This window comes from Centroberyx affinis, unplaced genomic scaffold (assembly GCF_046629955.1).
Source record: "Centroberyx affinis isolate AG114_WGS23_722 - 3 ecotype Tasmania unplaced genomic scaffold, CSIRO-AGI_Caff_v1 ptg004677l_1, whole genome shotgun sequence".
Taxonomy (NCBI): Eukaryota; Metazoa; Chordata; class Actinopteri; order Beryciformes; family Berycidae; genus Centroberyx; species Centroberyx affinis.
Genome location: NW_027282260.1, coordinates 130,445 through 145,414, shown reverse-complemented (window position 1 = coordinate 145,414; position 14,970 = coordinate 130,445). Strand labels below are relative to the sequence as shown.

Sequence of the window (14,970 nt, the reverse complement as noted above, 5' to 3'; positions counted from 1 at the left end):
AGATGAGGGAAGTTGATCATTACATTATCACACATGCATTATCATAGTAAATGGATTTGGAAGAACGTGCCAAATGGGTTACAAAACCACCCTGAGCACCTCACCATTGTAGGGTAATAGTGTATTTAAGAGGCTTTATTAGGCTATTGCTCGGTCATGACGGCTGTGTAATTACTACTGTGTGAGGAGTCTGGTAGGTAAATTAGATGGGAGGCCTTTGGCATGGTGCTGTAGAACCAGAGTGGCCCATATGGTGCTGTGTGTTTTGGTGTGTTTTAGACAATTAGTTCTGCAGAGACACATAACCCTGCCTCACAAACACAGCGCATGGCTGCACTTGCACACACACAGACATGCTTAATGCCCACCAAAGAAATAAAACTAAATATATAGAGGGGAATGGGAAAAAAACAAATGCACATACACACACACACATGCAGAAAACAACACAATTATATACAAGTATGCACAAATACACTCTCACACACTCCATAGACTTGCCAGTAAACATATAACCATCCTTAGGCATCTCTTAGGATCTCTCCCTGTGTGTGTGTGTGTTTTACATTTATGATGCCATCATGGGGTTGAGGGTCAGATCGAAACAGACAGAGGACTCTTGCTTCAGTGTTTATAGAGGGCGACAAGGTAACTGTGGGACAGTGTGATCATGTGTTGGGCTCAGTCACCGACTAATTTAGCTTTACAGACAGGTTATGGGACAAACTTTGGCCCTGTCTGATGAGTTATTGTCTGTTAATGGGGAGAGCACATGCTCTTCCGTGTTGTGTGTGTATAGGAAACAACAGCATGGACACTGTCTGTGATGTTTCCTTTTGGAGAATGTATATACTGTAATCTCTATTTTTCTGTTTATCTGTCTCTGTTAGTCTCTGTCTCCAAAATTTGTAACTGTCTCACATTCTCTCATTTGTCTCTATCTCTGCTTCCATTTGTAGGTCTCTCTCTCCCTCTCTCCTCCTTACTCCCTGGAGGTCCCCTCACCTCCTCAAGGCCCTGGATCTGTCCCGGTCCGCTGCCAGACAGAGCCCTCCTTGCTTCAAGCAATAGGAAGATGCAATAGGTTGAACTTCATCAAGTAAACCAAACAGAGACAATGAGGTGGCCAAGCCTCCTCTTCAGACAGAGCAGCATAAAGGCCACACGCTGCATCTGTATCCAGTGACAAATATCAGGATGAGAGCCTGTGACCTCACAGGATGTATTAACTATGACAGGATGCAGGTGTGCAAAATGAGCAGGAAGACTAATTTTAAAGAGCAGTTTGTTGCCAGACACACATCCCATTTTTAACTGTGTCCTACGGAGGTGGAGGATGTAGGGTGGATTGTCTAATATTTTATTGGTTCTGTGTAATATAGATGAGGGGCAGCGGTGCTTTTTGGCAAATAGAGAAGGTCAGTTGCTGGCCTATGCTGAGACACTTTTATTTTGTACCTAAATACCACAAATAATAGTCATATGTATTATGTCTGTACACAAATATTAATTTCCAAACACACATGCATGCAGGTGACAAATAAGAAGCAGGGATGATATAGCTACAAGCAGGGTCTCACTGTAATATGCTGCTCTATCTGTCCTATAGCTGTACATCTGGCTGCTGCGCTAGTGAATCAGTACAAATAAACACATGTGCATATACACAGAAACCCCCACTCAAAACACACACGACTGGCTCTGTGGTGATGAAATGTGCTGACTTGGCCACCGAGGTAATGAAGGTAGTATGGCAGGAGGGATAATCCTGACCTCATCTGTCCTTATCACCGCGGTGACTTAAGCCCTCCGGCTGTCACTGGCCACTCGGAGCGCTCACACAGGGGTCATGACCTTTAGGAGAGGCAGAGGCCCGCAGAAGGAGGGTAGATATTAAAGGTCAACTGAATGTGACCTCGTCAGGCCAACTTAAAACAACCCACAGAGAGACATGCATGTATCTGCATATGGGAACACACACACACACACACACACACACACACACAAGAATACAACTTCCTGTCATGTACACACGCACCCACACCAATACTCGCTTTCATTCATAAAGACGAACACACCTCACACCACAACACATATACAGAGGCACAGACACACAGTTACACAAACACACACACACACACACAGCCTTATCTGGCCTCTTCAAAGACGACCACATGGACCAGAGCACACTTGTCCTCATGCAGTGAGCCTTGGAGACCATTTGACAGCTCCTCAGGTTTCTCAATGGCTCTAAACAGGATTTAACCCTTGGAAGGTCAGGGTGAGGTCAGTGGAATAAAGGCAACTCTAGGATTTTACCCTCCTCCACTGTCATCCAGTCACTATGGCTGCATGTTGACAAGTGGCATATTGTTTTGAAAGTCCGTCTCAAGGATCACGGTTGGTTACTCGGATGAGAGGAGAACAAATGATGCTCTTTTCCCAACAGAGCAGAAATTTCACAGAACATGAGTAAAAAACAAGGTGGAATCCAGTCCAGAGGAAGATCGGTTGAAGTGTTTGCCAAAAGAAATGCCACAGTCTGTCTTCCTTGGTGGGATGTGCAGCATTATGCTAATGTGAAGCTATACAGAGCAAGGCCCTTTTTGCGTGTTTTAAGGTTAGGTGATATGCAGCTAAACGACTGATGTCAGGACCGACACAGAAGAAATTAGACTACAGCAGAGCTACATAAAAGACTAGCTTCTCTTTCTATCTGCCTGTCTGTCTGCCCGTCTCTCTCTCTCCATCAGCTACCCCAGGCCAGCCTTTAACCCATGGAGGACCTTACCCAGCCAAGTGGACACTGACTCTGTCTGGCATGGGGAACCATTTGAGGAGGGGAGGGGGGGGGGGTCCCACTGGAGAGAGACAGAGAGCTGGGGTGGGGAAGGGTGGCTGGGTGGAGTCCTGGAGGGGAAAGATTGGGGACATGGATTTGGGGGGGATTATTGGACAAGATCATAGGCATGCCTTCACAGATAGCAAAGCACCCATTACACACACAGTCAGTCACAACATGCAGACTTTGCCTCAGTCAGTCTGCCTCCCACTTTCAGACATACTGTATACCCCCTGCACAGATTCAGACACCACACAGACAGATAATCCTTCCCAAAGACTGTCATTTGATGTTGCCCCCAGACCCCCAAGACACAAATAAGCATGTACGTGTGCATTACACACACACACACACACACACAAGGCAGGGTGATGCAGAGGGATTTGAGGTCACAGCATGTGGCTAGTTTCAGTGTTTGGGGAGAGTAAAGGATTACTGATTTAGTAGGGCAGTAGCCAGATGTACAAGTTTACCCATCAGACTGATAGTGTAGCACATTATAGTAATATTCCACTATATCAACATTCTCAGATTTGCTGCCTGTGTGTGTGTGTGTGTGTCTGTGCTCTGCAGCTGTCTACCATCCTGTCCAGCAATAATAACATATGATTTGTGCAGAGTGAAAGTGAAAGCTTTGGCATTAAGTGCTCTCACTTCCCTCTGCCATCAGTAATGGCCTCGCTAATGTTTCTTTCCTAAGCCTTTTCATTCACATCCAATATAGATCCATCAATCCACCAGCACAATGACTGACTTCCTCTCTCTGTCAACGTCACAAATCCCAGGTCCCTCGGTCTGTCACTGCACTCATCTGTAGGTCCCTCCACTTTTTACCCTATCTCTTCCACCAGCCCTTTTCTTTCTCGGCCTGTCAAATATCTCACCCGGCCCCTCTTCCCCTCTCGCTCTGTTTTCTCTCTCTCAGCATTCGTGTCACGTCCTCTCCTCCCCATTTGCTCAGATTTTAGGCTTGATTCAGGGAAAACATGAAACCCATGCAGTGGCTGTTTGATATAGAACAGGACTTATAAACAGCATCCTACTGAATTCAGTGGCTTGGAACAGATGAACGCTGGGTTTAGCTGCAACCTCGGTCTGTCTGTGTGCGTGTGTGTGTGTGCATGGGCATATAAATGGAGGTGGCAGCGCCAGACCCAGGAAGGAAGGAGTTCCACTCAAATTAATCTCCACTGGACGGCCCACTAAAGGAGGAGGGCCATTTTTGGGAGCAAGGAGCCATCTCCTAGGTGAGTACCATGGCAACAGCCAACATGGGCCCCAGCTTTTAGAGCTGTCCTTTTCAAGCATCCGATCAAAAGTGGCAGGCCAGGTTTTTGTTGTTAGGAGTCTCTTGCTCTCTCTCTCTCCCATTCTTCTCCCTCTCCTTTTCTCTCCCTCCGTGACATGGGAGCAGCCCTGGTTCTGGCCTTGTTCACCAGGGAGGCTGTGAGAAGCTCATGGAGGGCTAGTGTCTGTGGGAAAAAGTTGCCAGACAACACAGGGGAATGTGACAGTGAGGGCCGCCCAATATCTGGGACAATGAGGGATATAGAGTTGAGAGATTAAGGCAAACTAATATATAGTCACAGCTAAACTCTTATCTTTTGACTATAAAGTTACACGTTCTATGCTATCATGGTTGAGAACTTTTGTCTTTTTGTCTGTATTTAAACTGTACATGGTCATTTATGTGGTGGGTAATTTCATTGGCGCCGAGGCCCATGAGATCTATACAAAGTATATTGTGTAATTTCAAAAGGTCCAGCCATTGGTCTGCCAATAAGCACAGATTTCAAAATGTTGTCCTGTACATTTTTTTTTTTTTTTTTTTCAGATGAAAGGTGTTCATCTGACAGGAGCACAATGCTGCATCACAAACATTAGTCTCTATTAGCAGAGAGCAGTTGACACCAACATGATACATAACTGACATCAGGTCTATTGTTAGGGTTTATTACATTCTCACAACGGTCATTAACTGGAATGTTATACAGTCAGTGCTTGTCAACCAGTACAGCGGTTGATGAAAAACAACATCACTTAAAAGGTACTGAAAGGTATGTTCACAAGGCAAAATGCATGCTGCATAATTTACTGCTTCTCTAGCTGCTTTTGGCTCGCTGCTATATATGGATGGTGGACATGGAAGTGCGTCTCAGTTGTATCCATTATATCTGTTAACAGAGAGCCACCTTGTGGATGAATGAAGAAGTCCACAAAGAGAAATGGCAAGTGATCTCCTTAGAATGGATGGAGGGACTATAGTATGTTTGTTAAATTACTGTATCAAACTGGGAAATGGATATTATGCAAGGGCAACAAGACAAATGCTACTGAAAAGACTGACTGAAAGTACACACATGGATTGGTCCATTTGGTTCCCAGTTTTTAGTATTTCTCCACCTGTCCCCCTGTATTTTTTTAAAATCATTTCTATCCCTAATAACTGGCCCTTACATGCTCCCTTCTCATCAAATTTCCATTATTTCCCTCCTTCCCTTGCCTCCCTGACTTCACCTCTTAGCGTGAGTCCATGAGTGGCTGGAGCCAGCCCAGGAAGCGCGACACCTTCTGGAAGATGTAGCCTTTGCTGCAGTCGCCCTCTGGTGGCTGGCTGACCACTCCAGTCAGGAAGAACACCTCCCTGTACAGGGTGAACAGGGGGCTGCCGGAGCTCATGGTGCAGTCGGCGTTGGTCCTGGCAGTGGTGCAGCCCATTTTATTGGTGATCAGGCCGGGGTGCGTGTCCAGACAACTGGGCAGGCGGGCGTATGCCAGCTGGTTGAGGGTGAGCGGGCCCTGCACCTCCACCTCCTGCTTGGGGTCTTTCCAGCCGGTGACCACGGCGGGGAACTCTCCGGTCATCAGGACGCTCTCTGCAAAGTCCCGTTCGGGCAGACAGGCGGCGATGGCCGTTTTCTTGAAGAGGATGCGGTCGCGGAGCTCAATTACAGCCAGGTCATTTTCATGGCCACCTGCCATATAGCGCGGGTGGACGTGAACTACTTTCACATACAGCGTCTGCTCTCCCTCTTCGTAGGAGGTCAGACGTTTGCCTAAGGAGGTGTGGGCACAAGGAGGCGCTCAGGATCATGTGGTTTCTCAAACATGCACACACATGTAGAAACATATAGGGTCCTATGTAATCTTTCCATTTTAAGACTTCTCAGGTTTATTTTTCTTGGATTCAGGTCTTCACTTTAAGCATTTTACACTCAAAAATTGTCTTTCGTCACATAATCTTATTCTTAATCAGTATATCAAGGCCAGTAGACATGCATGACATGTTTTTTTCTTTGTTATTGTTGAATTTCAATCTTGTTGTGTAGGCATCCAACCCAGAAACATTAAGGTTTATCTAAACTAAAAGTCAAGCATTATATACAGTATATAGACAGAGCTTCCCACACAACCCCACTATCCTTACACATTACATACATGTTTCTCTTCATGTTACATACAATCCAAATTTTGCTAATCTCCCTATTTGTTTATGCCCAAATTCTTAAAATTTAATATAATGGGTCTCTACATTTTTTTCTGCAAAACAAAAAAAATGAGCCTGCCTCTTTCCTTTAACCCATGGCTTTGCCCTTCATTTTCTTTCCTTTTGTGTTTTACCTGCTTTTAAATATCTTTTTCTGTAGCATTTTGAGATTTGCTATTAATAAATAAATGATTATTATTATGATCATTGTTTTTGTTTTGTTGTTTAGTCTTGTCCACTCACCGACGGCCACCTGGAAGATGCTGTATTTGTTGGCACACTGAGCTGAGGTCAAGACCAGGTTCTCCTTCAGAATGACTCCGCTACAGAAACCTGCTGACTCAGCACTCTTCAGGATAGCCTGCAAACAACAACATGAACCCTATTAGATGCAGCAAGGAGACCCTGCGAAAAACTCTGCGTTGAGGGACGTGTGGTAAATTTGGCTGTCAGGTCATGGCTGACTGTGAAAAACACACTGACACACACCTAAGGAGTGCCTGCGATCTGTTTATGAGAGGTGTGAGTGTGTAAGCGTCAGTGTGGCGTGTGTGTGTGTGAGTGTGCGTGTGTGTGTATTCCTACCTGCCAGGGACACTCCATGGAACCACAGCTGAGTCCCTCAAAGTTGCTGCGGACATTGGAGGACTGTCTGTTCTGCCACTGGCTCAGACTGTTCACCTTCCCACAGGGGTAAGTGACTGAGAGAGAGAGAGAGTGAGAGAGAGTGAGGGAGAGAGAGCGAGGGAGGAGTAGAACAGGAAGGAAGGAGAAGGAACAACATATGCTTCTTCATATTTATAGTGACAAATAATTCTTATTCTTAGCATTATTTTTCCTCTTTCATGCGGGAAACAGACATCACTGGGAAAGGTGAGGACCGTTCTCTCTGACCGCGTACCTGCAGGCACACACTTGTCCTTGTCCTTGCCATCGAGCTTCCAGCCACGGGCGCAGGAACACTCATAGGACACGTAGCCTGGCTTACAGAACTGGGAGCAGCCCTTGGTCTTATCCAGGACACACACCGTCTGGTCTGCACCGTGGAAAGAGAGGAGGAAACTGCCGCACTTAACAAACCAGATGAAAAGGAACTAGCGAGTGTCAACTAAGCTCTGATGATGGAACGTAGTGAGCGGACCTGTCTCACAGTGAACCCCTGAGAAACCCGACTTGCAGACGCAGTCGTAGCCTCCCACGCTGTCTGAACACATGGCTCCATTCTTGCAGGGCTTTTCTGCACACTGGTCTCCATCTGAACGCAGACAGTATGTCTATGAGAAGACCTGAAACAGCTACTGACTGTACAGTGACGGAAAACTGTTTCAGCACAGTACTTACCAATATAGACGGACCAGAAGATATCCTGCAACACAAATATTGTATGATAAGTGTGCAATTGAAGCGGAATAATTATTTTTTCTATTATTTATCAGGGATGGGACGATATATCGACATTCAATATATCGCAATACAAAAATGTGATGATACGTATCGTGTGGCAGAAAAATGAATCGCAATATTAGCTTAATTTTATTCTGCTTTAGTAATCACAAATGAGACGGCTTGTCCATCACAGTTTCACAAGCTCTCCATCCAAATTATATTATTAATGACATTTTTAAATTGTTGTTTACATTCTAGCAAACAATGCCATTGCTAGAAAGATTTGTGGCTCAGAAATAAACAGAATTCTGTCAGGCATCATTGAACTTTTATTTATTACACTGTATTGTGTTTGTATCAAATCGTGAACCCCATGTCGCGTATCAAAACGTAACGTGAGATAAGCAGATCGTCCCATCGCTATAATTTATCCAGTGCATTCATGAAATAGAGGCGGACCGAAATCAGAAGGAGCCAAGATTAGAGAACCAAGAGGCGCTGAGAAGGTCAGAGGCAAGAGAGGGATGAGGAGGGAGGAGCTCACCGTGCGGTAGGAGTCCTGGAAGACCTCCCTGGCCTCCTCATAGCTGCACACCTCCTCCAGGCACTCCCTCTCCAGGTTGGCAGGCAGCAGTGACTCCTCGTTGCCTACGTTGGCCCTCTTCTGACGGGAGATCACCGAGCTGGCGTGCTGCTTGTCCAGGAACACTGGAGCAAGAGTTAGGTTTCCACAGGTTCACACACTGATTCACATACACTATCGTGCAAAAGTCAGACACCACCCTTTTGTTTACTTAATTCCCAGTCAATGGTCCATTCAGTACAGATTATTAGTTTTTTGGTGTTAAACAATAATGCATTAATTAATGCATGCTTTTGGTTAAAGGGCAGACTCCCTTCTCTCTACCCCTCTCTCTACACCGGCCGATCTCATGAGATAATGACTACAGTTTCCTTAATATCATGTAATAGTCTGGAGACTTTGTAAAACAGACCACCTCTACTATTTTAATATTACTACATGAAAGTAATGTCAAGCTTAGTCCAAAAGTCGCAACCATTTTTCTCCAGTTACACATCCACTTTGTGATGTTACTGTGTTGATATAGGGCAGAAAAATGAGAAGAAAAACACAGCATTTGAGCCAATGAGGCCAAATGCCCTATTTGATACAGTCACCTCCCTAAATCCCTTGAAAAGACAGCATGTGCCTTCATAATTCTGTTCACATCTCACAAGGATGAGTCTTAGGCAGAGTAGAGACTGAAATGATTTGCTCAACTGCTGCCATCTTGACCTCGTTTTAGTCCTCAGCTATCCTAGTTCCATCTAGTTCTCCCCCTCACCTGTCTTGTCATTCACTTCCCAGGTTATGCTACTAAGGACGTCTACTGTCCCGTCCCGGCTACATGCTGGCCCTCTCACCTGTCTTGGGGGGCTGACTGGCTGCCACGGCCCCCAATAGCAGGCAGAGCAGAGTGGCAGATGTAGCCGAGGAGCCCATGGTGACACCACAGCACGACCCGTCTGTCAGTCAAGAGCCGCTCCTGTTAGCTCAGCACAGCAGGGATCAATGAGCACTCCTAAAAAACAAGAGCTGCAGATTAGAAATGTGATAAACACAGGCTGACTGGGACTTTATCGGCTTTCATTATAATCGTATTGTGGTGAAGTAATGATACCGAGTTATCATGATACATAACTCTGTTGTTTAATGACAAAAAGTAAATGCTAATTCAAATCTCACAAAATGACATCTGAAACAAATAAGGGAATATAAAATGTCAGTTTTGCCATACTGTCTATCACCATGCAGCTCAATGTGATGAACACCAATTTGATTATTTAACATGTGATTTTGCATCTGTTTGCAGATGTGTTATATATCAATATCAAAATATTGTTATTGTGATATTAATTTTGCCTATATCACCCAGTCGTAGCAAGATGTAGTAATATGCTCACTGTAAAACATCACATGCATTCTCAATTCTGGGTAAAAGAGTTGTGATAGCATCCTTATCATCACATTTTAAGAGTTTATTTGGAAAGATTAAAGATTAGAGCATCTAAAAGTTCAATCAGCCCCAAAGCATTATCCAATAAATTACCTCATAGCGTTTTATCATCAGTGACTGTGCAGTTTTCTGCAGCAGGACAGGACTTGTATTACAGTGCTGCCATCTCATGGCAGGTTGGCATCACATATTATTGTCTCCTATGTATTTACACATTGTAAACAAAGGGCCTGCGAGGCGAGCCTCCACCATGTAGGATCTATACACTTTTCAACATTTTCATCAACAACATTTTCATCAATGAGAATCATTCATGTAGAGAAGGAAGTGCTAAAAAAAATTATGTAATTCGGGTAAGGCCTATGCTCTCCATCCATGTTGATTTCACTAGCAAATAGCATTAGCTCAAATCTGGTATTCTGCAAAGATGATGCCGGATTTATTATAACGCATCAGCCATGCTGGAGTGATGAGAAAGACACGATACGACATTAATCCAAACTAGTACGATATTACCAAAGCAATTAATGGCTTCAGGCGCAGGGCGTCCACCTCTATAGACCAACATGGGTCTGATGGATTCAGATGCGCCCAGGGCGATTAACGGCACGAAAAACAGCAACAAACCCGTGAAAACGCTCGGCACCTACCGCTCCGGACAAAACAAAGATAACGGCCCGGTCTGGTCCCACTGCCCAGTTCTCCAGAAACACGCCTCAACCTCCTGGAAAGTGCCTATCGATCTGAAATTACGACATCAGCCTGGATCATGGATGATGACCACATCCACGCCTGCTCACGCTCTCTCACTGTTGCTCCAGTTTCAGGAGGAGACTGTGTTAACCCAGATCAACCATCAGAGGACGCTGTAGGACAGATTGGACGTGTTTCCTTCACTAAAATGTTCCAAGCACATCCAGGACGGTGCTCTCGTGGCCCAGTCACACAGGGATCCATGCGCGTAGTTATTGTGGGGCTGCAAGAGAGATGGAAGTCAAGTCAAGGTTATTTGTATAGCCCTTACTCAGTGTTACAGTCTCCCAGGGCTTCACAATGCTCATTATGAAAACAATAGGTGAATATGACACTCCTTAACCATAGCCCTTTACCTGAGAACAAGGGCAAAAAAAAAAAAAAAAAAAATGGAAGAAACCTTGTGAGGGTTACTCAGAGAGGGATCCAGGACGATTCTTATCATTGTATCATTGTATCATTTTGTTATATGAAAGCCACTCACATTGTTACATTTTTCATGTGAAATCAATACCATTTGATATTAACATCACTTTAGACAAACTGAAAAAGCATATCATATAAGAATATGATTTACCTCCCCTAGTGAGTCTCAGTTTGTTTTCTTAATCTATGCCCTGCATGTGTGTGTGTGTGTGTGTGTGTGTGTGTGTGTGTGTGTGTGTGTGTGTGTGTGTGTTTGTGCACGAACATATGCATATGCCTATGCATGTGTGTGTCTGACATTAGTTTGCCAGTCAAGTAGGGTTCCCACTCCAGGACCAATACCACTTCAGTTTTACTCCTCTGATGTGAACGCAGCATCAAACAGGATGAGAAGCTATCTGCCACTGCGATCAATAGGGGACTAAGACTAACTGCAAACAAACAGATAACAGTCTAGACAACAACAAACAGCCACAACCAGATTGGGGCTCTACACAAATCAGCTAATACGGACAACTGAAAAGCAAAAGGGATGGGAGGATTAGATGGAAACTGCTGAGAAAAGGAGGGGAGAGAGGGTGTGAAAAGTTACTGGCAATGACAAGGAACAGTGGAGAGATATGTGTGCAAGACGTTTTCATATCTCTCAGCCTACAGCAAAAATGAAACCTCGAGTACTTGTAAAACATTTATGTCACTTTGAAGGAGTTATAAGCCAATATTTAGAGTTGTTGAATATAGGAATATGTCCAATTCTGGTGTGGGGGGGAGTCAAACACACGATCGTAAGCCCTGCTAGGCTATCAAAGAAAGCCATGCTTTTCTTGCAATATGAATACCAAAGTCCTTTCTCACTGGCCTCGTTTCAATGGGGCTTGTTTGTGAGAGCAATGCAATTTGCAGACAGGGCCATGGGGCTTAGTCTCAGCTGCAGCAGTGTTAAAGTGTCTCCATTTCCCAAGCCCAATAACGGAGGTATTATAGCAGCCTGCTCCCACCAGCTGGTCCCCAGTGCTGGACAGGGGCTGGAGCCGGACAGTCCGGTCCAGGGAGACTCACCCTGGGGTGGGGTGCGGAGGGAGAGCGTGCCCCGGCCTGCTGAGACCGCTGCTCCAGAGCTGCTGCTGCTGGATGTGCAAATGATTAGGATTATGGTAATTTCCCAAACGACTGTGGTCCATTTACAGTTGTGCGTACATGTGTGTGCATGTGTGTCTATGCATATCTTTGTGTGTCTGTGTTTGTGCAGGCACATGCAAGTATGTGTGTGAGCATGTGTGTGTGTGTGTGTGTGTGTGTGTGTGTGCTTGAAAACATTGGCAGTGGAAAAGGTCTGTATCTTCCCCAACCATCCATCTCTTCTCTCTCTCTCTCTCTCTCTCTCTCTCTCTCTCTCTCTCTCTTTCTCTCTCTCTCTCCCTTTCTGGGTTATGTTTTATTTAACATTCTCTACTTGTATTATCTCTCACTCGTTCTGTGGCTCCCGTCCCTGTTCTTCCCAGTTGTCTGATTTTCTTCGAGTGCCTGCTCTGAAATGGAGGGGAACGGAAAGAGAGGTGGAGGACTCACGTGCGACCTCTCTCACCCATTCTTCTTCAAATCCAGCGTCCAATTTAACAGGCACACTAAACAAACAGCTCGGCCGTTACACAGCACATCCATAATTAATGCCCCCTGACACTTGCCAACTTCCTGATGGATAGAACAGGCCGGAGACGCAATCCCTGGGACTCCCTACACACTGTATCTCCATATTATTCTCCCTGCATCTATCCTCCTCTGCTGTTCAACAGTTATCTCCCTATGTATTGTAATCTTCACTGTATTAGAGCCAGATATTGAGCAATAACACTATGCATGGAAATATAGCATGAGCTATGAATTTACACAGCTACAGTCACATAGATCAACTTGATACGGCTTAATAACCAACCATAAATGTGAACACACACACACACGTTATTAATTCAAACACAAATTACAGAAATTGGTCGACTTGCTATGTGTGTAACAAGTGTGTCAGTGTGTATATGTGTGTGAGCCTGTGTGTGTGTGTGTGTGTGTGTGGAGTGTGTGTGACTGTGTGTGATTCTTCAATTTTGCGTGCATCTGGCAGTGTGTGGCAGGTCCCCAGATGACGTGTGTAATGATGATGTAATAGGTTAATTACACACACACAAACTCTCTCTCTCTCTCTCTCACACACACACACACACACACACACACACACACCAAGGACCAGCTTACACCTTTGCCACCTCCAACAAGCAGAATCATATAACTGCTAACACATACACACATATATCACCCCAGGAAGTAATAAGGTCAAACGGCATACATAACGATGATCACCTGTTTAAACTGTTCAGTGTGGTTTGTAATGTAACACATACGTTACACAGACGTTATAATCGCACATCAGAATGCCCTCGCAGATACGTCTACTGTCCTACGTTAATTCCCACTGCAAACAATACCCCGCACTTAACACAAGCATACCTAAATCAAGCTGCCACAAGATCGCGTGTAATTAAGTTTGTTTGACAGGGACCAATAATGATATTGTATTAAGTACTAGAGCACAGGCTAGTGCCGACCCTGTGGGGGTCTTTCAGTGCTACACTAGCCACTCTTGAAGAATCACCTTCCTTTGTCCCACATCTCTCCACGATCAATTCACGTCAGCTCGCCATATTTTATTCAACACTTAATTGTGGCGCTCCCCTCCCTGCGTCCCCCGCAGCTCATTTGTTCACATGTAGGAGAGAAGAATTAAGAGCATGTGATTACTCCTTTCCTCACTGCCCCCCCCCCTACTCCTTTTCTCCCCCCTTCACTCTCTTTCTGCTCATCCGGCATCTGATTCAACAGGCATTCTACAGAAACAGGTCAGCCATTATAGGGAGTATCTATAATTACTATTACCTGACATACATCGTCTTGTCTCAATGGGCTAAAGATGCCATGCTTGGGACTCTGAGCATCTTTTATTGTTATTCCCCACCTCACGTCATTCTGTTTTCTGTGCTCTGTGACTCATTAGTTCTCTTCTCCCACAGAAAACCCCTCTCTCCCTCTCTCTCCCTCTTTAATTGTCTAAAACTCTTTCATCTCTTCTGTCCGCAGGTCCTTGTGAGAGCTGCATTGTGAGAGAGGCAGCGTAGCCCCGGTGGTGCTGAGGAGGCACTAGTGCAGAGTCACGGCTGACGGCTCTCCAAATGGATTTGATGTCTCACTGTAGCCACTGCTGCTCAATACTGTTTTTGCACACCTGTCTACTCCTAAGAAACCAAAGGGTCTCTAAATGATTAATAGTAAGAATAACGACTGTGCGACCGCATACTGAGTTTGTAAGACCAACAAACTCCCTGATGTTTTGGATTTTTCCCATGTAATCTCTGTGGTTTAGAAATATTGTCAACCACAAACCAAGTGGAAATCCAAAAATGTGAACGTTTTACTTGAGGAAGGCTTGTGCTCATTAGCACAATTTAGCTCACATTCCAGTCAGTTCACACTGCATGGCAAATTAGATTGAACAGCCAGCCCCAACCCCCACTCCCTCACACACCTACTCACACGTGTGTGCGCACATATATTTATACGGAAGGTACATGTTATGCAAAAGTGCCTGCAGCTGCACGTTTATAAACACACACTCATGCACCAGGCATTTGCAAAGGTACAACATAAAGAAGTATACACTCACTCAGTCCAACCACACACCTGTACATCTATTTTCATGCTCTACACACAGTAATCAAGCTCTCAGGCGTGTGCAGAAAGATACAATAAAAAGAGACACACAGGAGGATGCAAACAGCATGACAAAGGCACCGACACACACTCTGTCTCTATCTTCCTCCACAATCACCCTAAAGCTTCATTTATCTTTCCTCATCTGTCACCTCTTTCTCCCCTCAATTTCATCCTGCTTTTGTGTACACTGCCCTCACATGGGAGCACATGTTCCTCCGACACTCTGCCTCTTGTCACTTCTCCTCCCTCACACATCCCAAGCATCCCTCCACCTTCCCTCGGCTCCCCGCCTGTCGCCT

The 14,970-nt window shown here is 45.0% G+C and overlaps 1 protein-coding gene across 1 annotated transcript; it reads right to left on the bottom strand.

The window, feature by feature from the left end:
- Window positions 1–4,784: 4,784 nt before the first annotated feature.
- Window positions 4,785–10,533, bottom strand: proza (protein Z, vitamin K-dependent plasma glycoprotein a). Its single transcript, XM_071544806.1, has 9 exons — window positions 10,384–10,533; window positions 9,141–9,298; window positions 8,260–8,423; window positions 7,671–7,695; window positions 7,471–7,584; window positions 7,231–7,365; window positions 6,915–7,030; window positions 6,573–6,690; window positions 4,785–5,898 (listed from the first exon to the last, which is right to left on the bottom strand). Exons 2-9 carry the CDS (start codon window positions 9,217–9,219, stop codon window positions 5,363–5,365), a joined length of 1,287 nt encoding a protein of 428 aa, XP_071400907.1. The 5' UTR covers window positions 9,220–9,298; window positions 10,384–10,533; the 3' UTR covers window positions 4,785–5,362.
- Between the last annotated feature and the right edge of the window lie 4,437 nt (window positions 10,534–14,970).

Coding starts and splice junctions, on each gene's coding strand:
- proza (XM_071544806.1), bottom strand. CDS start 9,219: ATGGGCTCCTCGGCTACATCTGCCACTCTGCTCTGCCTGCTATTGGGG. Junction 8,424..9,140: donor CAGTCAGCCCCCCAAGACAG/GTGAGAGGGCCA, acceptor CTCTTGCTCCAG/TGTTCCTGGACAAGCAGCAC. Junction 7,696..8,259: donor TCCAGGACTCCTACCGCACG/GTGAGCTCCTCC, acceptor TTTGTGTTGCAG/GATATCTTCTGGTCCGTCTA.